The 25,610-nt window shown below is 40.1% G+C and overlaps 1 protein-coding gene across 1 annotated transcript; it reads left to right on the top strand.

Moving 5' to 3' along the window:
* The first annotated feature begins 5,209 nt into the window (after positions 1-5,209).
* LOC143861062 (uncharacterized) lies at positions 5,210-25,181 on the top strand. Its single transcript, XM_077371948.1, has 4 exons — positions 5,210-5,649; positions 15,102-15,297; positions 24,503-24,596; positions 24,717-25,181. Exons 1-4 carry the CDS (start codon positions 5,291-5,293, stop codon positions 24,998-25,000), a joined length of 933 nt encoding a protein of 310 aa, XP_077228063.1. The 5' UTR covers positions 5,210-5,290; the 3' UTR covers positions 25,001-25,181.
* Positions 25,182-25,610: the final 429 nt, after the last annotated feature.

The following is a 25,610-nucleotide window of genomic DNA, read 5'->3' as shown; positions in this document are numbered from 1 at the left end:
ATATCATCGAAAAAAACAAGTATATATTTACGAAGAGCTGGGCGGAATACATCATTCATCAAGGACTGAAATGTAGAAGGAGCATTTGTAAGGCCAAAGGGCATAACTAGAAATTCATATAACCCGTCATGTGTTCTGAAAGCTGTTTTCAGAATGTCATCTGCTTTAACTCTAATATGATGGTAACCTGAGCGTAAATCCAGTTTGGAAAAGTACCTGGCACCATGGAGTTCATCAAGTAATTCGTCAATGGTTAGAATCGGAAAGCGATCCGGAATAGTAACAGCATTTAGAGCCCTGTAATCGACACAAAATCTCCATGTTCCATCTTTCTTCTTAACTAAAATAACTGGAGAAGAAAAAGGGCTGTGGCTTGGTTGTATCACTCTTGAATTAAGCATCTCTTTAACCAAACGTTCAATCTCAGCTTTTTGAAAATGCGGATACCTGTAAGGTCTGACCTTGACAGGAGTAGTGCCAAACTTAAGAGGGATTGCATGATCGTGTGATTGGTTTGGAGGAAGAGTTGTGGGTTCTTGAAAAACTTGAGTATATTTATCTAATAATGCAGTTAACTCTGTATTCGTAGGCGAATCGATTAGAGAATATTCAGGTTGAAGCAGTTGGATATGAAAATACATCTGTATACCAGAAGTTGCAGCAAAGCGCTTGAAAGTATGAAATGGTATAAGATCCTCTGTTTTGTGATTTTCACCTTGCAAGTGAATTTCCTGACCTTGCCATTGGAAATCCATCGTAAGACGTTTATAGTCAAAGATTATTGGTCCCAGAAGTTCTAACCATTGAACGCCCAACACGATGTCAGCTCCCATGAGTGGAAGGACAAAGAGATCCACCTTAAATTTATGGTTTGTCATGGCGAGTGTGACATTTTTGCAGAGACCTGAACATTCCAATCGTTCACCATTTCCTACCACGACTTGAAATTTTGATTCTGGAAGCAATGGTAAATGTAAATACGGTATTAATCTTTCCTGAACAAAATTGTTTGAGCTACCTCCATCAATCAGAACCATAATCACTTTTCCATTAACAATGGCTTTCAACCGCAGAGTTTTTGGATTATCTTGGCCTGTTAAGGCATAATATGAAATTTCCGGATTGATTACCGATGACTCCAAAACCGATGTATTGTCTTCCACAGTCACTGCTTCAGATTCTTGAGATGTATCCTCATTAAAAAGTAAAAACAATTGTCGATTTTTACATTTATGACCCGGATTATACTTTTCATCACAAGTATAACACAATCCCTTATCACGTTTAGCTTGTAATTCTGCAGTTAACCTTTTAATCTGAGTATTTGGTGAAGGAAATTTGGGAACTGACGAAGAAGAAGAAGAACCCCCAATAGCATTATCAGTTACAGGTCTAGACAGAGGGGAAAACGGTGGTTTAAAAGTGGGTTTGTAGGTAAATTTTCTAGCATCATTAATCTCCTCTACCATTGTAGCTAAACCCACAGCTTGAGATAAAGAAGTAGGTAAATGAATTTGGACTTCATTACGGATTTCTGGTTTTAATTCAAACACAAAGCAATCAACCAAAAATTGCGAAGGTAAATGCACAGTTCGATTGGCTAAAGCATCGAATTCTGCCTGATAATTCCCAACTGAAGAGGTTTGCATCAATTTAGCTAATTTTCCTTGAGGATTATCGTAAATTGAAGGGCCAAACCTGTTTTGGAGAGCTATAGAGAGTTGTGCCCAAGAATCAAAAGGATGTTCCCGCTCCATAGCTTGAAACCAATCGTATGCCTTCCCATCCAAATGAAAAGATGCGATCTCTAACTTCAATTCATCAGAAGTGTGATGAAATCGAAAAAACTTGTTTGCTTTAGAGATCCAAGCGGCTGGATCAACGCCTTCGAATCTGGGAAATTCCAATCGTAATTGTCTTGCTGAAAATCCCCCAAGATTGTGACCATCACGAAATCCTTCTTGAATTCCAACTCGCATCCCTTCTTGATTTTCATGTCGCACCTCCTGCTCAATTCGTCTTGACAATTGATTGAGTCGTCCATCCATAGCAGTTAGCTTGTTGGAAATATCGAGCAAAACATCTCGGTGCTAAATGGAAATTTCTTGCTGAGTTTGGAGGCGAGTTTCTTGAGAAGAGGTAGTCTCAAATAGTTTCTTATTTGCATCATCCAAGCTCTTCAATCGAGTATTCTCAGCCATTAGGTGAGAAGTCAATGAAAGCACCAATGTTAGAGCTTGATTGTATTACAAAATTACAGAACAGGAATAGAGAGAACTGAAGAAGAAGAAGAAAACAAAAAGAAGAAAAATCTAGTGTTTCTTGAAAAAATGACTGGTTTCGAGGCACCAGAACCTCCAATTACAAGAAGAAGAAAAAAATAAATTCTACAGATTCATCATGCTTTCTTTCTCTCCCTTCCTACTTTTATACCTAACAGAAATCTCCTCAACTGTTATAACTACTTCTAACAACCTCAACTGAATTAGTTGCCTAATCCCTCAGCCTTGCTGGCAACACCCTATTTCTACTGCCCATTCTTCTCACTGAAGCTGTAGCCCCTTGGTTCGTGACAACCGTATGCTAAGATAAGAGTGAAAAAAGGAGAGAGAGAGAGAGAGAGAGAGAGAGAGAGAGAGAGAGGGGGGCAGAAGAAGAAGAAGAAGAAGAAGAAGAAGAAGAAGAAGAATTTCTAGAGAAAAATTTTCCAATAAAAATTTTCTTGCATGGAAAGAAAACGAATGACAACATTGAAAACTACTAGATTTGAAATTTCAGGATTTGATTTAAGTTCAATCTTATCTTAGAAGTTGGGATAATTTTGAGGCTTGAGGCTTCAGTCACTTTCTGCGAGTTTTAAGGCTCGGAGTACTAACCTGTTGTGGTGAGCTTTGCTTGATCAATTAATTACAATGCTGATGTACAATAGTGAACTGATTTTTTTTTTGGGGCCGTCTTAGTGCGCTTTAAAATTCGTGACTAGAGGCGAAACTGAAGTCTAAGATCTATTCGCTGGAGCGTATGCGGCACGAAAGGACCTGTTGGCTGTTTTGATGAGCTTTAGCGTGCGCGAATGGAGACCGAGCAAGAGTACGTGAATGTCCTATGCTGAAATGCTCTAAAACAAAGGGAGATGTATTAAGTGTAGCAGTATGGTAAGAAAGACTGGTTTCTATATAAAATTTGAACTTGAATGAATGACAAAGTCAGACAAAGCAAAGGTCTACTGCTGTAGATAAGTTGAAAGTGCAAATGATATTGTTTAGGAGATGATCATAAATAAATTAAGCAAAACATAAACAGAACAGCAATTAGCATGAACAAATTATGAATAAGAGTATAAAGAGTTTAGGCCTTCCCTGTTTGAGAGATGGATGCCGAACTATGCACAAGCCGGGCAGAGGAGGAGAGGTTGGAGCGGAGGGTCGTAAGGGGATGTTTGAAGGCCTTTTAGACTGCGTCAAGCTGCTGCCCCAGTGATAAGTGATGGAAGGACAATGAAAATATAGAGAAAATTGAAAAAAAATGTAAAAGGCTAAGAGAAGAAAATTGTAGATAAAATAGAAAGAGAGAGCTTGAGAGAGAGAGAGAATTTGGAAGCTTGTAGTGTGAGGCTTGTGCCTTGTGATTTTTTCGTGATTTGAAGGGTTATGAAGTAGGGTATTTATAGGTAAAGTGAGGGGGGAAATGCCATTTTGGGGACCAATTAGGGTTTATTTTGAAATCTAATTTGGTTGTTTTTTTTGGAATTGATGGGCGTAAAACGGGCTTTGATTGAACTATGGCCGTTGGTGATGGAAAATTAGGGATTTGACAATGATTTGGGTATTTTGGGGAAGGTTTTAAAAGGGAAAAATCAGATTTTTTGTGGGGATATGGTATCTAGATTTTGATTTTATTTTCTTTGAAAAGATTTGGCAATTTATGGAAGATTTGGGTGGTGGAATGGGAGGGAACATGGTTGGTTTTCTATTTTGGGCGAAAATACACATTTGAGAAGTAAAACTCGTTTTTTTAGGGCCAATGGCATGGCTTCGTAAATTCGAAAGTTATTTTGGTTTATTTTATACTTAAAAGGATGGTGGCTTGGGTTGTAAATAGCTGTAAAAGTGAGGGTATTTTGTTTTGTTTTAAAAGGGTGGTTTTTTTTTAAAATCACGTGCTTACATTTGCCCCTCTTTGTCACTTGTTGTGTGCAATAAGTGTCAAAGAAGTGAAGTGTACGAAATGGAGTTCCTAGTTTTAGGTGTTTAAGTTGAAGATGAGTGCCTATAAGGTGCCCCTCTTGGATGCCCCATGTGAAGACATGGGGTAGCCAAGATGGAGATAGGCACGGAGTAAGGAAATGAAGTGATTATAAAAAATAAAAAATAAAAAAAACTTTGAAAATACAGTAGAGTTGAGGAGATAAAATAGTAGGGCAGCAGCGTACAACGACGTCAGTATGGGCTTCATATTGATTTGGCAAAGGGGATGTGTGAGAGTAGCTATAGAGTTATCTCAGGTTATCCAAACAGTGGAAAGAAAAAAATTTCATCAGAAATGTTTTTCTTGCAATCCAAACAGGGACTTAAGGAAGCTTTTTTCATAGGCTCGTATCATGTGAAAAAATTATGATTTGTTAGGCTATACTGATACCTGTGCGATCATATTTTAATCATGGGACAAATTCCCCGTGTCTTATGCTGTTTAACCAGCTGTCAAAGGCTATTACAATTCTCAAAAAAGCTCTAATTGGTATATTACAACATGGTCATGAGGATATTAATAGTCTTTTCCTAAGGTCTAGTAGGGTTATGATTTATAGAAAAAAAAAAAAAAAAGGAGAATGAGTTAAACAAAAAACAGCAACATTTACGAAGTATCAGATGCAATACACACTCATAAGTCTTAAAGAAGCATTTCTTTTGAATCTAAACGTCAACATTGTTGAAGAATCAAATGGAATATGAACCTAACCGATTCTCTCATCTGTCATTTAATCTTCATGATCCAATGGTCAGATCTGATGGGTGGGGTCTAAATTACTAGACGTCAAATTACATCTTATGATCCAATGGTCAGATCTAAATTACTAGACGTTGCTCGGCCCCACCACATTTCAGTGGGTGGGACCCAACCATCTTTACAGGACACTTGCCGAGCACTCGAATAACCGACATCTTCGTCCCTTCGTATCTCATCCCGTCCTTTTCTGCTAATCTTCCTTATCTCCCAAACCTCTGCTTTCACACACACACACACACACACAGAGAGAGAGAGAGAGAGAGAGAGAGAGAGAGAGAGAGAGATGGGAGGAGGAGGAGCCATTAGAAATGCAGCGAAAGCTGCTACTTTCGGCGCTTACCGAAACGTTACGACGGTAACGGAAAAAGCGGCGAAAGCTTCTCGGATCGCCTCTTCCTCGGCGGCTATCGATGAAGATAAATCGCCGATTTCCCTTCTTTCTTCCCAGAATGGAAGGATCGATCCAACGTCAGGTGTTCAAAAGCCTACATGGGAGATCGACGATTGGGAATTTGCGGGCGGAGAGGATACCACCGAGATCTTGGATTCCATGGATCCGAAACCTAGGCTCGTTTTCGGGCCCGTTCCAACCCTAAAAGAGGCAAAAGAGGCCACTTCCGATCTCAAAGATGCTGTCGATCAGTAATTTTTCTTTCGAACCTTTTTTTTTTTACTTTCTTTCCTTAACCCAAGTTATTTTTTTTTTCGCTTTTTGAATGAAAATTTGATGGGTAAATGTACAAAGATTGTACTATATGATGAAAATAATAGAGTGGATTTTATTGGGACTTTTTTTTATACACAGAAGGCCTCCTCATAACTAAAATTCGTGGCGGTGTGATGATATTCGATTAGTTATTAGAGAATTTATTTGTGTTATTAATTGTCATATAAGTTTTTGAATTGTGATACTTGATTTTTCTGGGCTTAACTTGTATAATTGAAATAGGATGCCATGATTATCAGTTGCATCCTCCAATTTAATGAATGACCCTATGATCCTTTCGTGATTACTCGCCGTTTGTCTCCTTCCTCTTTTATATTCCTTTCATCAACCATTGCTAGCAAATCTCTTGGACAATGAACAACTCATGAATTATCTCTTTATTTGCATGATGGATAGGCGTACATATGCCCATTGAGTCCCTTATGTATAACACAGCCATCTGAGCAACACTGATAATTCCTCAGTGGAAGGTCCCTGGATTCGTCTTCCATTTAGTGTATGTAGACCAATTTTAACTAGATTTTTGAACATATTGGTTTACTTGTTGGGTGATTTACTAGCTTGGCATGTAGGAGGATCTATCACCTAGGCTACCTTACGTGTATTGGTGATCTGTTCACATCTGGTTGATATTAGAGTCGAATCTGATAGTTGCAGCTTGTGGCACATGCCAAATAGTCTTCATCATTGCTACTTGAGAAAACGGTTTCTTCAAAGTCCACACATTTCTCATGAGTATAAACTCTTTTAGTTAGTGGAGCTTTGTGTATCTCTTACGAGCTCGTCTTATTTCAAATTGATTTCACACTCGTATTTGTGCCCAATGCAGAGTGGATAACTGATGAAACCATCTAACTAGTAAGCACAGCCAAAGATGAGTGCTCTCCTATTCTGACTAACCGAGCCTTCTATAACACAACCGAGGCAGTGCCTGGTTCTCTACCCATGTAGGGATGGAACAATTGAAGTCTTGAGAACCCAAGATAAGGACCATTTCAAAAAAGAAAAAAATAATTCCAAGATAAGGTCATGATGAGACGGGCCGCTTACCAATTGATAGGTGTCAAGTGGGAATTCGATAATATTTGCAGCTGAGGCATCCCAACAGAATGATATTTTGAACCTTTTTCTCACATGACTCAATCAATGTGCGTCGTGTATCCCATTCAGCTAGCATGATGAATAAAAAGCCTAAAAGGAGGAAGCACACTCCTCAAGGTATTGGAGTGAAACAACTTGACACTAATTTTAGTATTTTTCAAAAATCTTGGGAAGGACCTACAATGCTTAATAGTAAAGGCAACATGCTGAGACTGGCAAAGACATATTTGCATCATCCTAGTCAGGTTCTCTAATAGTAGATGGATATTCCTAATACGAGATGGAGATTCTCTTTTGTGATAAAATGTAAATTGTCATCTTCGAAGGAGAGCGTACCTTAGAAGTTGGTGCTTTCTTTTTATTAAGATCGTGATTTAGTGATTGTAGATGCATCCTTTCCCATGTTTAGAAGACGAGGTCACTGAAGATTCCCTTCCTGACAAAAGGATATTGAGGCCTTCATTTTTATTGGTGGTTCGCTTTCAGTTGGTGAAACTTTTGCATATTGTTTTTTTTTTTTTTTGAAATGACAATATATTAAAAAGGGGGATCCGAGATGGACCACCAGAGATACATAGAGAAAGACAAGAATATTAATACAAGAAAAACAACAAAGAAACATCACAGAACATCCCCCTCTTCTCACGGAGGGAGGAAGTCGAACCACTCCAGCCCCTCTCTTGCAACACCAGATTTAGCGAGGGAATCCGCTTCGCCATTTGCTTCGCGCCTAACATGCTTACAGACCAGACCTGACTCTGAAATAAGGTCATGCATTTCCTCAAAATAACTTAAAAAGCGCCACGGAGGAACAACTCTGCCCGATAACCAGCCGATTACATTTGAAGAATCCCCTTCCACGATTGTCCTATCATAGGAATCAATACTTAGACGTTTAATCCCTTGATAAGCCGCTCTTACTTCCGCTTCAGAAGAATCAGTTATTCCAATTGGACCTGCGAAAGCCCATAAGACTCCCCCTCGGAAGTCCCTAGAAAGCCCCCCAATCCCAGCTGGACCCGGATTCCCAAAACATGACCCATCAAAATTTAATTTGATAAAACCTTCAGGGGGAGCTTCCCATTTCAGACTTCTCTTTTGACGACTCATACCTTCAGAACACACCGAGCGCCATCCTTCCCAAAGATCGAAAGCTGAGACGAATTTAAACAAAGGAATGGTTTTTACCCAAAAAATGACCAGCGCTATTATTTTATTATATAACCAATATGCTGACTTTGCCGATCCTTCGAAAACTCTCGAGTTTCGTTCCTTCCGATGACCCACCATAGGGCGACCAAACATAACCTCCAAAACATCTTACCTTTTTTCTTCCAAGGGACAAAATCCCAACTCGAGAATAGATCGGCTAAGGTCTTGGGGAAGATCCAACAAATCCCAAACCTTCCCAGAATTAAGGCCCAGATCAACCTTGCTATCTTGCAATGGATAAACAGGTGGTCGATCGATTCCCCATCTTCCAGACAAAGCGAGCAATGATTCACCAAGCACATACCCCGTTTTCTTAAAAAATCGATAGTCTGAATCCTCCCATTACACACTGCCCAACTAAAGAAAGATACCGAAGGGGGGCTCATAAACTTCCAGACAGCAGCAAAACTAGGGGATCCAGAAACAGGCAACAGCTGATAATAAAAGGATTTCACAGAAAAACGCCAGAAGGATTCCAAATCCAGATCCGTTTGTCCACCCCACTTCTTTTTATATAGCACCCCTCAATGAGATAAAGCAACTGAGAGATATCCGCCAATTCTCGCTCAAAAAAATTTCTTCTGAAACAAGGGGACCAGATTACCCGATTGTGAATTCTTTCAAAGCAATCAGCTACCATCAAGTCTTTGACCAAGGCCACCGAGAACAATCCAGGGAACAGCACGGCCAAAGGTTCGGAAGAGCACCAAGAGTCCAACCAAAATTTAATTCGATCGCCTGTGTATACTTTAAACCTGATTCCGGCCTCAAAGTTTTGCTTAAGCCTCAAAATATTACGCCAAAAGGTCCTTCCTTTCTTACCATACTTATCATCCGAACACCAGTTGCCTTGTAAGAATCCATACTTGCTCCCGATAACTTTCACCCATAGTGAAGATTGTTCCACACCAAAGCGCTATAGCCATTTGCCCAAAAGGGCACGATTGAACTCTTTTAAACGCCGGATCCCCAGCCCTCCATTCTTTATAGGAGTACAAACCTTATCCCATTTTACTAAAGGGATTCCTCCTTTCGAATTTGACCCACCCTATAAGAATCTTCTTTGAAACATTTCAATTTTCAAAGTAACACTCACCGGGCAGCTGAATAGTGACAGATAATATACAGGAATGTTAGCCAAAACTGCTTTGACTAAAACTAATCTGCCACCTTTCGACATAAGGTTTCTTTTCCAGGTTTCCAACCTTCTTTCTATTCTCTCAACAATAGGATTCCAGATCTCTTTGCCCGGCCTTCCCACCCCCAAAGGGAGACCAAGATACGATGAAGGAAATGTCTCCAACCTGCATCCCATCACATTTGCAAAATCGATGGCTACTGATGAAGGAATATTTATAGGAAACAAGCTGGATTTCTGGAAATTGGATCTTTGCCCAGTAATCAGCTCATAGCATCTTAGCAAAGCCTTCAAATTTAACATCTTCGCTCTGACAGGGGCACAAAACAATAAGGTATCATCAGCGAATTGCAGGAGCGACACTTCAACTCTAGCACTACCAATGATGAAGCCCTCCAACAGCCCACTACTGCTTCCTTTAACCATCAACCGGTTGAGAGTCTCCGCAATAATTAAAAAAAGAAACGGAGATAAAGGATCGCCCTGCCTTAGCCCTCTAGATGACTTAAAAAAACCTTTTGGCGACCCATTTACGATGATAGAGAACCATGCCGAGGAAATGCATTGTCTCATCCAGATTCTCCATCGGTTTCCAAAACCCATTCTCCCTAGAAGGTAATCCAGACACTCCCAGTCCACTCTATCATAGGCTTTCTCCATGTCGAGCTTGCATAGTACTCCCCCGGAGCCACTTCTTGAATATGAGTCAATTACTTCATTCGCAATTAAAGAACAGTCCAAGATTTGCCTCTTACTAACAAAGGCACTCTGCGTATCTGAGATAATCAATGGGAGCACAACTTTAATCCTGTCAGCTAAGACCTTGGCTAAGACCTTGTAGAGGCACCCAACCAGGCTGATTGGACGAAAATCAGACACCTTGGATGCCCCTTTAATTTTGGGGATTAATGTTATAAAGGTAGCCCCTGTGCTCCTATCAAGACCCATACCGTCAAAGAACTCCTTGAAGAAACGAAGGATATCCCCTTTAACTACCGACCAACAAGATTGAAAGAAAGCTAAACAAAAACCATCCGGACCAGGCGCTTTGTCTTTGGGAAGTGAGAACAATCCTTTCTCAATTTCCTCTTCCGAAAAAGGTTGTTCCAAACTCGAACTGGCTTCCAGATTTAAGCTATTAAACTCCACACCCTCTTGAATAGGACGTAAAGATCCTTCTGAAGCATATAACTTAGTATAAAATTCAACGATAGCCGAGGAAATCTCTTCTTTAGAGTTCATCCTAATTTCATTCACAGATAAAGACTCAATTCTATTCGATCTTCTTCTAACACTAGCCATCGCATGAAAGAAAGCCGAGTTCTTATCTCCCTCCTTCAGCCATCTCACCCTTGATCTTTGCCTCCAAGAAATCTCTTCCCGTAGCAGCAACCCTTTATGTTCTTGTTTGACTTTTCCCAACTCTTCCCATTCAACCTCTGAACTTAAACCACATTCCTCCAAAGCTATCAGATCTTTGAGACGATGTTCCAGCCACACCTTCCTCCCTTGATTCAGATGATTTTGTTCCTTAGACCAAAATTTTAATTTATTCTTCACAAATCTAAGTTTTTTTCCTATCACCACATCTGCAGGCCCCTCCACATTACAGGAAGACCACCAATTTCCCAATCGATCATCCATGTTTGGAGATTGAAGCCAGGCCATTTCGAATCTAAAAGGAGGAGGACCCCCACGACTCTAATCGCGGGTCAAGAAGGAGGGGGCAATGATCTGATACTGAATGCACCAGAGCTCTGGAAAAACTTTTAGGAGCCAGCCCCAACCACTCAGAACTTACAAGGAATCTATCCAACCTACTTCTGCTAGTGCCCCTAGACCAAGTAAAAAAAGCGCCCGACATAGATATATCAATAACTTCAAATTTTGCAATGAACTCGGCAAACGCTTTTATGTTTAAGTTGGATCTCTCACAGCCCATACGTTCGCCCACCTCTTTAACCTCATTGAAGTCCCCCCCAATACACCAAGGAATGGACCAGAAATCCCTAACCTTCTCTAATTCTTCCCAAAACAGACTTTTTCCGCTCTCAGAACCGGCCCTTAAACCCCTGAAAACAGCCACATCGAATGATCCTCCTTTTTTAATACCACCGACAGAGAAAACCTACCCCTCCATACATCCTGAAGCCTCCATACATTTTCATTCCATGTTACTAAAATCCCACCCGAGGCTCCCGAAGATCCCACAAAAGAAAAGTCCCAGACCCCTTGCACTCCCAAACCTTGCACAATTCTTCGAGTCACAACCTCTATTTTTGTTTCCTGTAAGCAGATAAGATCCGGTTTTAGCTTTCGAACTAACTCCTTAACATGAATTCGCTTCTCCTGATGATTCAGGCCATTAACATTCCATGATAGGATTTTCATCACACACCCGATATTGCAGACCGCTTTCCCCGCCTAACACTGGTAATTCTTCTCGACAACTCCATTGATTCCCCCTCCATTGCCGCTTCCGTCTTGTAGTTTAGATCTATCCTTAGCTTTTGTAATTCTCTATCTTTCCTACTTGAAGACTCGCCGGCCCCCTTGCCATTCCCCTTGCGCAGAGACTCCTTTGACACTGAATCTCTCATCTCCGCTAATTGGATTTCAGAAATAAAATCTTCCTCAGGACAGGCATAGACAACACCCAAAACCTTACCAACTCCCAGGGTATGACCAACAAAGTCATTAACTTTCTCAATAAAGTTGCCTTCTACCTGATCTCCCGGAGACTCTTTTTCTATTGCCAAAGAAGCCCCGATGGTTCTGCAATCCTTATCTACTATATCAGAAGGAACTTCCGTAGTCAATATTTCCGGAAAGCAAGAAGATTCCCCCTGACATAGCTTCATCAGACTAATATATTTGGGAGATTTTTTCTTAAATTCTTTTCGAAAACCCATCAGCTTCATATTATCAGGAGGACGAATCACTCTACCCTTCGAGTCTAGGGACAAATTAAGAATTGAAGGCATACGGAATTTCTCCATCTCATAAAGACCGAGACAGTCCATTCGAATAACCACCACTGGCGTCCCTGATTGCAGATCATCCCACAAACCGCCGCACCCCTCAATGACGCAGCCCATTGCTCCCGATCGCAAACAAAAAGACAGCCCATCCTGGGGAGCCTGAGCTCCAACCTTCGATGATACTTCCACAAACGAGTCCCAATCCCCTTGAGATCTTGTCCTGTTGCTACTTTTATCCACCTCTACAATGCTTTCCACCTCAATATCCATATCAAAGATCAAGTGCGAAGCAACGTCTGCCAGAACAACTCTCGAAACCCCAGCCGCCGAGCTCCAACCTTCAGAGAGAAAGTCTAGTCTCATAGATCTATCTTCCAATGATGAAGAAGAGCAAGAAAAGGATAAGTGATCTCCTTCTCCCACTTCCTGAATATCCCTCCTAAAGCTGAATGATTTTGATCGAGATTTTTCCAAGCTTGCAAAGCACACAGCAGAGACTGCGTTAGACCGATCTTTATTGATACTATTTAACCCAGGCCCATTACGATTGGATCCACAGAGCCCAGCTTCAGTTATATGGGCCTCAGTCCAACACCCAGAATCTGCTACAGCTGGCAAAGGACCCGAATCCCAAGGCTCTCTAGAAGATATTTCATGTGGTGGTTCCCAATGAGGAGTCAAATCCGATTTTTTAGAAGGACATGGAGAAAGAGCGTCGATAATATCAAAGAGGCTATTCACGTTACATGTAGGACCCACCCCTTCAGACCAAACAGAACTCCCTCCACAGACGCTTCGCCATCTGTACCCTACAGGAGAAACACCATTTTGAATTTCAAAATTTCCGCCTAGTGTCTCTACGCTATCTTGCACCTCATGCAGCATATGATAGCCCATATCACTACCGTGAGCCGTTTCTTTCATCGGAGCCGGCTTAGAACTAGAAATCCCGTCTCCGATGCAAGGAGCCGCCTCCATTCCGGGGACCCTTTGGACAGAAATGCTCACCTTCTCCGAGAGGACCCTCCCCGAATTCTCATCTCCACCTACACCCTCGCTACTAGAACTAAGCTCTTCAAGCTCCGATCTCTCTTTTTCCTCCTCCTTCCACGCTCGAACCCATCTGACTGCTCCATCCAGAGAAACCTGAATAGCCAGCTCCTTCCCTACACTTCCTAAAACTGAAATTCACATCCGAGCAATGGAATAACCCAGGATTGGCCCATTTCCATCACTTTTCCGATTTTTTCCCCAATCCGCCGGAAGTTCGCCTCACACCACGCCTCAGGAGGCACGCCGCCTATGTTCCACCAAAGAAGATGACCCTCTGACCTGAACTTCTGATCCCATAATGAAAGCTCCAAAAAAGGAGAATTGATTGCATTAATCCAGACATTCATTAGCTTCTGTCTGTCCACCCCCATCGGCGAGGAAATCAAAATCTCCAACTCTACTATTTTGTATACAATAACTTCACAATTAATACCCTTCCTACTGCTCAACCACCGTTCCATGCCCATTAAGTCCCCTAGCCACCTAGAAGAAACTCTACCCCATATCCCTAACTCAGCATTACTAATAGACTGTAAGGGAACCACTTCCAGATTAAAACACATTCCCTCAGAAATCTGAGGCTCAAAAGGAAGGGTTCTCGATATTATGGGATCTTCGGCTTGAGTTATCTCCTCCTTATTGATCTCCATCTTCCGACCACCGTCCTGAGCAGCCCGAAACTAGAAAGGAGGAAAATTATAATCCATCTTGGAACAGATTTTCTTACACTCCCAACAACAGTTCCTTCTTTGGAAATTCCTAAAACCACATCTACAACATCTCCAATCTCCCAAACCGCCCTCCGATCGACGACTGGATATCCTAGCAACCCGTTTTGACCATTTGTTCTCCACCACAGCCCAAGAGTTTTCGGCAAGAACCTCTCCTAGGGGAATCCTATTGGGGCCTGTTGCCACACCAGAAGAGACCCCTCTACATCTTCCGGGCACAGACTTTGCCCCCCCTCCTTGGACCATTTGTTAATTTATTTATTTTGTCCCTTTTTCTTTGTTTTTTGTTTTTTTTTTCCCCAGAAGATATCCACCTACCCTTTAAAACCAGAAAATGTGCCGACCACTGATACCTTCAAACCCACCGGATTCCGGCTCTGAGGCCAGTGAAGACTCAGAGACAGAAGACTATTCCGAAGAAAATAGCGAAGACACGGAAGAGGAGCTCGATGAGCCTGATGTATACGAAGAAGAGGACTTTGCCACCGAAACTTCAGTAACCGAATCAGAATGGGAAGAGCTAATGGCGGAAGTGGAAGAGACACGCCGAGAAAGAGAGTCAAACACCACACCCACCACCTCCGGAGAATCTCTCCGGCCGCGAGATCCCACTCGGCTAACTTCCAAGTCAGAGAGCCCACAAGCCAGAGGCGACCCATCCGAAATCCACCAACAAGAGACGCTTCCTTCTGCCGGCGAGGATAGAAACCCGTGAAACCTCAGACGCGACCATCATAGCCCTCGTACCTGAGTTCCAACTGTTTAGATCTTCCCATATTGTTCTTTCTTGTAATAAAGTTTTGTTACTTGTCAGATAAATAAATTACTAGTCTGTCTGTCCTAGAGACTTTCTCTGCATACATTCGAATGTTGATAGATAAATATGGTATCATGCATGTTAATTTTATCCTGCTTGTAGCAGGGATAAGACAATGTCTTGGTAATTATTGTTCCTTATGTACAGAAACAATAATGATTTAGCAGATCAGCTTTGCCAATTCGGGCTCTTTGAGGGATTCATTGTATTGTGGGCGCTCTTTGCCCACTGATGTGAATTTTTAATCAAGTTTTTCTCTTATTATATGCTATCTTTCGTCAAAAAAGCCTTGGTAATTATTGTTCCTTAATGTGTTGGTGCTTTGCTTTTTTAGGATATATTTCTCCCCTTCTGTTGCCACCAGCTGTGGGGGCCCTGTTCAGATGTCTACCCTATCTGGGCCTTTGAGCTTGGATGATTCAATGAAAAAAGCTTGTGTTACGCGTGAAAGCGGAGAGATCGTTCAGTCTGCTCTACCAAAACATGTCCTTAATGCATTTGCAATGCTGAAAGAAAGTCCTGAAGTTGAGGTTCGATTTTTCCCTCTTACAACGATATCTTTATTGAATGATTTTTTGTCAGCATTTTTGTATCATGTAAGCAGAAAAATCATAACCAGGCTGGGTGACTTTCATACGAATCTACGTACTTGAAGCTCCTAAAATTTTGATAAAGAGTGATGCTTCAAATGTTACCCTTGTGGCGTTGTCGTTTGTTTTTTCTTGTCCATGTTAGCTCTGTGCTCTGGTCAAGCTAATCATTCTGAAAGAAGCTCATCAATGACAGGTGTTTAGTGTACACAATGTCATACAGATGTTTTCAAAGGCTGAAGGGATTGCAAGTTGCATGATGTTCTTGATGTCAAGAAGAGAGACAGCCTTTCAGCATGATGGTTTTGAAATTAATATAACGAGAAAATGTAAGATCTAATTGAACAAAATTACTAGTAGCAACAAGCCAATGCCATATTCATGGCTTATCTTTTTTATAAAGAGCATAATATCTTTCTTCAAAGGCATAGGTCATTCAAAAAAAGTTAATGCTATAAGGGTTTGTGTTGCGTCAACACTAACCCATATATTGGTAAATTGATCGAGTCATGTAAGAAAAAGGTTTAAAAATCGCCTATGCCTTCCAAAATAGGGGATTTTTAATACCCGACTAGGATGTATAGTAAATTCAAACAAAAATCACTAAAATTGATAAAATATCTTTCTTCAAAGGCAGGCCGACCTTCTCCAACTTCTAGTTTTAAGGTGTGGACACCCTATTTTGTTCAAACTGATCTGATATCAGTCGTTTCTCTGATGATGAACGTGTATCTGTAATAAGAATGCAATTGAATCACCTTGTTTTAGTTAAGATTTCGTAGAAGGTAGTACTCACAAGCTTGCAGAAATTCCAAAGACTTAGATCAGTTTGTATTGTTTTCAAAAAGTTCCTATGTAGATCTGAAATATTCTTACAGATCTGTACTTTCTTATTTCAAGAAATTTATTTAGGTTTCATTATGGATTTACTTTAAAAAGCATTTGGGAATAATATTAAGGGGAGTGATAAATCGACTCCCCATGTGTCTTTCTCTCTCCTCTGGGTTAGAGAGAGAAAGAAGAGAGAGATAGACACATGGGGAGTCGATTTATCATTTTGGGGGGTCGATTTATCACTGCCCTAATATTAAACCTGCAATTCAGTTCCAAGGATTATTGCTATATTTCATGTTTTCGGATATACATCTAACAACTGAGTATGTGGCCCCATGGATCATCGTATGGAATTTATCTATTTGCAGATAATTCCGTACCACAGATGGGTGTCTCCTTCTGACAGATTCTGATTGTCATCCGCAAATATCTTAGAACGGACGTGTAGAAAATATTCTTCTTCAATGTGTGTTTCGTCGTTGGTTTTTTTTCCAGTTTGTATGTGTTTACAATTCATGGTATTTGAATGAATGTGGAGATAAGGATTGAATGCTTCATATAACTTCTTATTAGTTTCAGAAAAAAATTCTTAAAATTATAGAAATCAATGTTTTAGAGCTGCAGGTATTCTGTACAACTCGACAAGTTGGATGGCAGCTCTACTCTGTCGTCTGGATAATTATTGAAGTTAGAACATTCATATTTCATATTTCGTTTCTCTTAGGAATTTCTCAGATTCAATTCCTTAGATTTCTACGTTAGTGCAAAATGTCATATATCAAGTCGGCGCGTATAAATTTTAGTTCCCTTTTTGTGTATGTTGCTATTTTCTGTTTTTTTAATGGTATTTTCTGTTTTCTCAGATTCAATTCCTTAGATTTCTTTGGTAGTGCAAAATGTCATATATCAAGTCGGCGCATTTAGATTGTAGTTCCCTTTTTGTGTATGTTGCTATTTTCTGGTTTTTTTTTTTGGATGTTGTTATTTTCTGTTAATATTTAGAAGTTTTCCATATGTCATAAATTGTCCTGTTTAATTATCTAACCACTGATACTTCTGTACAATCGAACACTCCAGCAGGCAGTTCCTTTCGGTCATCTGAAATGGTCTAGGGGCATAGCTTTGTTCATGATATAATCATTCAAAAAAAAAGTTTTGTTCATGATATATTATGTTTTTTCTTTAGTAGTGATATATCCATGATTGTTAGCATATGTTAATGGTTGGCACACATGCAATTGATGGTTTAATGGATATGATGAGAGGAATAGTCAAATCTAAGTGGAGGCCACTTCTAAAACCCAGATGGAATTGGTGCCAAACACCTTCCAATCCTGGTAACATAACCATGAATCCATCTGGAGAAGTGGGTCAGCCTATACCATTAGGAAAAAGGAGGGCCTGCCTACGTCAGAGTCAATTCTGGAGTCCTAGATCCCTATATCTAGATGAAAACTCTCCCTGATGCAAATATTAGGCCTAAATAAGTGGCATATTTGCCAATTAGTATTTTATTAGGGGTATTTTAGTCATTTGGTTATTTAGAGTTCTTATTTTAATAGGCTTCTTTAAGAGTTCATGTTTTAGTAGGTTACTATTTCCTAGGTTGTTTATTTGCCTATATATAGGCCTCTTATTTTATAACTTTGATGATTAATAAAGATTGATTGGCTTCTCCCCTAAAGGTTTCTTCTCTTCCCTCTAATTTCGTCTCTTCTTTTCTCTCTTCTTCTATTCTCTTCTTCCCTTCGTCTTCTCTTATATTCTCTTCTTCCACTATTCTTCTTCTCCTATTCTTCTAATTCTATCCCCTTTCGTCTATTTCTCTCACCTTTCCTCAATTTTTCTTCACAGTGCTACAGAGCTTTTCTTTGTGAGATCCTGCATCAATTTGGTATCAAAGCTAAAGATCCAAGTCTCTGAAGATCGAGCTGTGAATCGCCCGTAAATTCAGGTTTGTTTATCACCTTCTTTTTTCAATTAAAAATCAGTCCCTGATCTATCTTTTTCTTAGCCTAACTTACAGCTCATCAGTCCTACACCTTAGGATTTATTAGGATTTTTTTCAAGAGGGGGAGAATGATGCAGATATTAGGATTTATTTCCATATTATTTAGTTTCTAGTAGTTTATTTCTATGTTATTAGTTCCTAAGATTTTATTTTCCATGTTATTTTTAAGAATTCTTATTTTAGTGGGTTACTATTTCCTAGGTTGTTTATTTGCCTATATATAGACCTATTTACAACTTATTTTGTAGCTTTGATGATTAATAAAGATTGATTGGCTTCTCCCCCTAAAATTTTCTTCTCTTTCCTCTAATTTCGTCTCTTCGTTTCTCTTTTCTTCTTTTCTCTTCTTCCCTTCATCTTCTCTTCTATTCTCTTCTTCTCCTATTCGTCTTATTCTCTTCTTTTCTTCTCCTATTCTTCTAATTCTATCCCCTTTCGTCTATTTCTCTCACATTTCCTCAATTTTTCTTCACGGTGCTACAGAGCTTTTCTTTGTGAGATCTTCATCAATTTGGTATCAAAGCTAAAGATCCAAGTCTCTGAAGATCAAGCCGTGAATCGCCTGTTAATTCAGGTTTGTTTATCACTTTTTTTTTCAATTAAAAATCAGTCCCCAATCTTTCTTTTTCTTAGCCTAACTTACAGCCCATCAGTCCTACACCTTAATAGATACCATAAACCTTTTTCTTGTTATATCCAAACCAGCCCAAAGCCGCTTGTTCTGACCCCTATAAAGGGAGGGGGTGTTTGCTGCCCTGTTTCACTTGAGAACCACAGCAAACTTCCATCTTTTCTAGCTGCAAACCCATCCCAACAACTCCGAACTTGGACCCTCTACCCCCTCTGTTTCAGCCCAACCAGCCTTGCCGCCATCATCCAAATCACATAAACACCTTTGAGGCTTTTCAACAAACACCTTAAGCACATAAATACCTTCACAAAACCCCCTTTTTGTTTTGTAGAAACCAGCCCTAACAAATATTTCACCCATCATTGACAGACCCAAAATCAGTCCATTAAATACCATAAATCTCAGCCACAACACCTCTCAGTTTCACTTTCCCTTCACCCAAACAGCCCCTGTTTTACTTCAACCTCAAGCCAACACCCGAAGTTTCCAGCCGTGGGTTTGCCATGCGCAATTAATCCTAAAATTCCGCCATCATCCTTACGTGTCGGATCACCCAAAGTTAAGCAAACAATCTTCATCTCATACATATTAGAGTAGGAAACCAAGAAATACTTTTTTTCCAGTTATCAGTAAAAAGGTAAGTTTCCTTTTGTACGAGTCATCAAGAATAAAACAAAGGCAAAAGGGGAGGTTACTTACACAGCAAGAAAGGCATCTCACGTTTCATTTTTGGAAATTACCAAAGTGCTTTATATTTCTCAGCTACTTTAATAAGGTAAGTATCTTATCTTACCTAAATTACTAAAGAGGAGGTCTTTTGATTAAATCTGGCACTCCATTCTATTGATATTTCCACCCTCCTGCTTGTATTAATTGGCATGTGACTTTTCAGTCACGTGAGTGAGGCACGGAGAGAGAAACAAAACAAGACAAGATTTATACAACCCCTCCCTCGTTTTACTTGTTAAGTAGGTCAATTGACCACTCATCATTTGGCAAAAAAATTAAAAAAATTAAAAGGTATTTCCAACCCCCTTCTTCTGCTTGGACAACCCCCTCATTTAATCCTTTCATTATATTCCCTTAGATTATTCATGTCACTGAATAACCTTAGATTATTATATCCTTTTCTTAGGTTATTCATGTCACTGAAAGTCACTTGGATAGTGTCTGAGTAAAAAATAAAGGCCTATTACCCCCACTTCTTACCTTGGGCACCTTTTCCTCATTTATAAACACTAATTAGCATCCCTCTTTTTACCTTTAGGTAACTATCCTCTCCCCCTAAAAAAAAAAACAACAGAAAAAAGAGAAATAGAATTAATTTTTTTTTTCTCTCCCCTCTTCCATACTCTCTCTCTCCTCACACGAGCCATTTCTGCTCATAATTGGCCCTCGACCTTAACACAAAAGTTGTTCGTGACAACTTTTAGAGCGTATCCAGCATATTTTCAACAGCAGATAGCAGTCTTCAGCACAGTTTCAGGAGTCATCTTAGTCGTTGATACCTTCTTCCGATCATCAGCTTTCACTCATCTGATTTCGGATCCGCGACAGACAGTGTGTTTCTTTCGACATGCCATACAGATCAGACAGTTGATTTCAGCTTTCGTCATCGATCTCTATGACTCCACCATTTATTCCGTTTTTTTATGGGTACGACGAAAGCTATTGGAATGGCCGCAATCACTTTCGTTATTATGAGGATGCATGTTTACGTTGGATTGATGCTCTAGACGCATATCATGAGTACAATGGCCATGATTACCGCCAGACTATTTACTGGGCTAAAGAAACTGTGCGACGACAAGCCTGATGCTCATGGAGCCACATTGAAACGAACCGTCGTAGAAGACGTCAGCAGCCAATCTGTCGTTGGGAGGATGTTCGTGATGCGTTTATGAATATTTATGCGCTCGACTATTTGATTGAATCGTGAGCGAGAATACAGAGTGTTGTGTAGCGTTGAAAGTAAAGTCGAAGCCCTCCTTGAACAACTAAAAGAAGACCGTCATTATATATGCGAAGCTAAAATTATAGCTGAAAATTCAGTGCGTCGTATACGTGAGTAAGATTTGCAGCGACAGCTTTACACTTCTAAGGTAGATATTGTGGCAGATCCACGTGAGGCTTTTCCCTTGAAAGAGTTGATCGAGCATCGTCTTGAGTCAGAGCCGAGTGACATGACTGTTGAGCCATTACCTAAGACAGATGATCGCGGGCATATTACAGAGGATTGCCCAATATTTGCGCCGATTGATCAGATTGCCGAGACTTGTGCCGACACAGATGATCTTGTTCCGCAGATTGATCATGAGGTCCATCAGCCTGACATCATTGCCCCCACTTCAGTTCTAGACGCTGATTTTATCATTAATTCTACTGCGCCTGATGAGATACCTGCGGTTAACTTTCATGTTGATTCTCCTGCACCTACTGAGCTATCAGTTAATGTTGATTATGTGGAGGATGTTCCCCGTTTGGTACCACGCATAGCTGTTTTGCAGATCACGCCCATGGTTTTAAATTTCGATCGAAATCCGAAATTTCAGATTTGATTTTTCGCCATTGCCAAATTATGGTAATTTCGGTCCGGAATTTCGATTAAATGCCATTATTTATTTATTTTTAAGTGTTACAAAATTTCGGCCGAAATTTCAGAATTTCGGGTGAATTTTTGGAATTTCGCAATTTCGAACCAAATTACCAAATTTCGGACCAAAATTTCGGTTTTCGGTGGGGTCCGAAACGGTTACCGAAACCGAAATTTTAAACCATGATCACGCCGATCCTGGACAAGTACGTTGCCATATTTCCAGCTTCTTTGATTCTCACGAAAGGGTTGTATTTTGATGACTTTGCATGGATGCTTTCTTCCATATTCCGTCGCTAGTCTTTCAGATCGCTTTCATTACTGTCTCGAGCATTAGTCATCAGGATTGCTTCAGACAGATTGCGCCTCCTTCTGCTTCATTGGATTATTTTCATATTTGACCCAGGCGGACTAGAACTCGAGGGCGGGTTCTTTTCAGCTGGGGGAGAATGATGCAAATATTAGGCCTAAATAAGTTGCGTATTTGCCAATTAGTATTTTATTAGGGGTATTTTAGTCATTTGGTCATTTAGAGTTCTTATTTTAGTAGGCTTCTTTAAGAGTTCATGTTTTAGACGCCGATCCTAATGACTCCGCCCTATGTTTTTATATTTTGATGGGTATGACGATCAATATTTCCAAGACCGCATTCCCTATAGTTATTATGAGACTGTTTGTCTACGGTGGATCAATGCTTTGGATGCATATCATGAGTACTACGGCTATGATCATCGAACGACCATCTACCGAGCCAGAGAAACTCTACGACGACAAGCCGAGAGGTTATGGATTAGTCGAATCGCGGACCGTCATCGCAATTCTTTTTTCCGTCGATGGGAGGATGTCCGTGATGAGTTTATGGGTATTTATGCGATAAGGGCATATCGGTATGAAAAACAATTGATGCGTGAAGCAGCTGCTCAACTTGCACAAGAAGCTGAATTTCAGGCAACCTTGGAAATGATAGCGCGTAACTTGCATGAGAGTAAATTGTTGCGCAAACAAGATGCTGAAGTCTTCGCTCGCTTTGAACGGAACATCGCTACCCATCATGCACGAGAGGCCGAAATTGAAGCAGCGACGAAATTTGCTAACACTATTGGCAATCCAGACATAGATAATGCTATTGGTCCGACAGATGATCTTGTGGATAAGATCATTATAGTTGTTGAGCCTATGATTATGTCAGATACTGAGTCAGAGATGTTAGATATAGAGCCAAAGAGTCCAATGATTGACATCGGCGAGCATGATGATTCAAATATTTCCCCAGTACCAGTTGCCGAACATAATGATTCATATATTTTCCCAGCACCAGTTGCCGAGCATCTAGAGAGACAGCTTGCCACTTCCACAGTTGAGGCGGATATTGTGATCGAGCCATGTGAGGTTGTTCCATTGACAGAGCTGACCGAGCACCGTCATGATTCAGCGGCGAGTGCCTTGCTTGATGCGCCATTACTTGAGACTGATGTTCGACAGCATATTGTTGAGGATTGCCCTATTCCTAAGCCGATTGAGCAGATTATCAAGATTTGTGCTAAGACAGTGGAGCTTGTTACACACATTGATCAGGAGGATTGCCCTCATGATATCACTATACCGATCCAGGAGGACTACGTTGTCATCTTCCCAGCTTATTTGATTGTCAAGAGAGGTTCGCGTCTTTATGATTCTGCATGGATGATTTCTTCTATAATACTACGCTCGGGTTCCCTACCACTTTTCCAGTCATTACGAGCGTTGTCCAGCATTCCAGAGTTCGGAGGATTACGACTCATGCTACTTGAGTGTGTCGTCTACATATTTGATCCAGGCGGATTAGAACTCGAGGGAGAGTTCTTTTCAAGAGGGGGAGAATGATGCGGATATTAGGATTTATTTCCGTATTATTTAGTTTCTAGTAGTTTATTTCCATGTTATTAGTTCCTAGGTTTTATTTTCCATGTTATTTTTAGGAATTCTTATTTTAGTAGGTTTCTCTCTTTTAGGTTGTTTATTTGCCTATATATAGGCTTCTTTACAGTTTATTTTGTAACTTTTGATGATTAATTGAATTGAGAGCTTCTCCCCCAAATTTCTTCCTTCTTCTATTCTTCTCTTCTGATTTCTTCTCTTCTCTCCCTAAATTCGTCTCTTTTTCAGGTTATTTTCGTCTCTTCTTCCCCTATTCTTCTATCCATCCCCTTTCCTCAACTTTTCTTCACGGTGCTGCATACTCCCCTTTCACGTCACTCGTTTTAGGACTAAAAAAATTAATTCATTAATTTTACATCTCGACACCCTTCATGAGAGGATCGAAACACATGCATGTTTCTTGTTTCATTATTGCTTGCCACTTTTCTACCCAATGCCTCTTTTCAACCATATACCGAGTACTTGTTATTCCAGTTTGGCATTCTTATCCAATGCTAATATATTGGGATTTCTTCAACTCAGAGCATTTCTATAAGTTATCTGGCTCTTTCAGGTAATTCACATTGCTGAAATTCCTAAACTAATAGATGTTTTCACCTGCCGTTTCCCTCTAGTAGCAAGGTTTCTTTCATGGTTTTATTTATAACATTTTTACTTGTTTCCCTCCACTTGCTGCTTCCCTTTTTAAGCAATGACCCTGTATGATAGAGCCAAATTGATGCTTTCTATATATAAAACAGTGGTTATTGGAGAATCATCAGGAACCATTAAAAAAAATCATGCTTGGATGAGTTCAGATTCTTCTATTTTTTAACTGCCATCCTATCAGCTTTTCTATATTTCATTCTGATTCATCCCTTCTTATTCTGATTCATGATTCTGATGAAAGCTGTATTTAATTCATGTGCTGGTCAGAATCTGTTCTCGATGAAAAATGTGCCATTTGCATAATACTTAGCTTTTTCTTTCTTTTTTTCCTGAACATTGGACATGTATCCATACCTGGATGCCTTAATGCTGTGGTGTTTGGTCAGGGTACCTTAATAAGAGGGAATATCCTTCACAACATAGCATGCTTATGAAACCGCACGATACATGCATATTTTCATTTACCTTTATATAATATTTCTCATATTTCAAGGTTTGGTTTTCTATGTAGAATGTGGTCGCATCTATCGCCTCTGATACAAATGTCTGGGAAGCTGTAATGAAAAATGATAAAGTTAGAGAGTTCTACCAGTCGCACCAGACTAGTAAGCAAGCATCCACATGCATTTCGAATTAAGCATCATTCCTTACGGGCACTGATTTTTCTAATTCCCTGTTGATCTCTCATTTCTGTGCTTCTTTCTCACCAAGCGTCCTTTCGCCAGACGTGAACACAGGTATGGAGATGGCCTTTGCCGGAAACAGTTACTTAGGAGCTGAATCTATGGAGGCTTTTTCAGAAACCTCAGAAAATGTGTTGATGCGGTTTGTCAAGGACATCAAGCTGAGAGTTGCAGATATGGTAAACAACTTATCTGAATTCTTTCAGGGTATCTTTGGGAATTCATCCGAGGAAAGTAGCTCGAAAAGCACCAAGGAGAACATCGGCGCCTCCTTCATGGCATTGGCAATCCTTGTGATCATGATTGTTCTGTTCAAGAGGGCATAGCTGCCATGGTATGAATTATATATCTGGTGACATTACACAGTAAATGTTTTATTTCTTTCTGCAAATAGTTTGAACTTCACTTGAATGTGTGTTAAGATGCCTAAGCAGATTATCGTTGATATGACAGTAAGCTCTTCGTTATTGTATATATTTATGGCAAAATGAGATGCTCTTCTGAAAATTTTGTGTAGAGTTTAGCTTTCTTTTCTAATTATTCTGTAAATTTGTTGTAACCAGGAAAACGGAACTCGTTTGATCCGGTGCTATATTATGGGGACTGATTTCCCCAGTACTATATTTTGATATTGGCAGTACTCACTTTGTTTTACAGTTTCGGACTGAGATCCCCAGTACCATATTTTGATAATGGTCTATATTTTGATAATGGCAGTACTTAGTTTTACATTCTTTTCATTGGATGTTGATAGCATCATGAGTATTGACGTATTGTAATAGGTGTGAAAAGCTAATCAAAAGTGTAAAACAAGTTGAGAAGAGCGCTATTATCAAAATATGATAGTGTGGATATCAGTCCCCAATTATATTTTATGTTCATCTTAGGTCATGTTTCGCAGCCGAGTGTTGTTAACTACCAACTTCTCGAAAAGCA

This window comes from Tasmannia lanceolata, unplaced genomic scaffold (assembly GCF_043159265.1).
Source record: "Tasmannia lanceolata isolate RefF3 unplaced genomic scaffold, GAP_Taslan_0.1 ptg000037l, whole genome shotgun sequence".
Taxonomy (NCBI): domain Eukaryota; kingdom Viridiplantae; phylum Streptophyta; class Magnoliopsida; order Canellales; family Winteraceae; genus Tasmannia; species Tasmannia lanceolata.
Note: the sequence above shows the minus strand (reverse complement) of the source record. Positions and strands in the feature narration are given on the sequence as shown.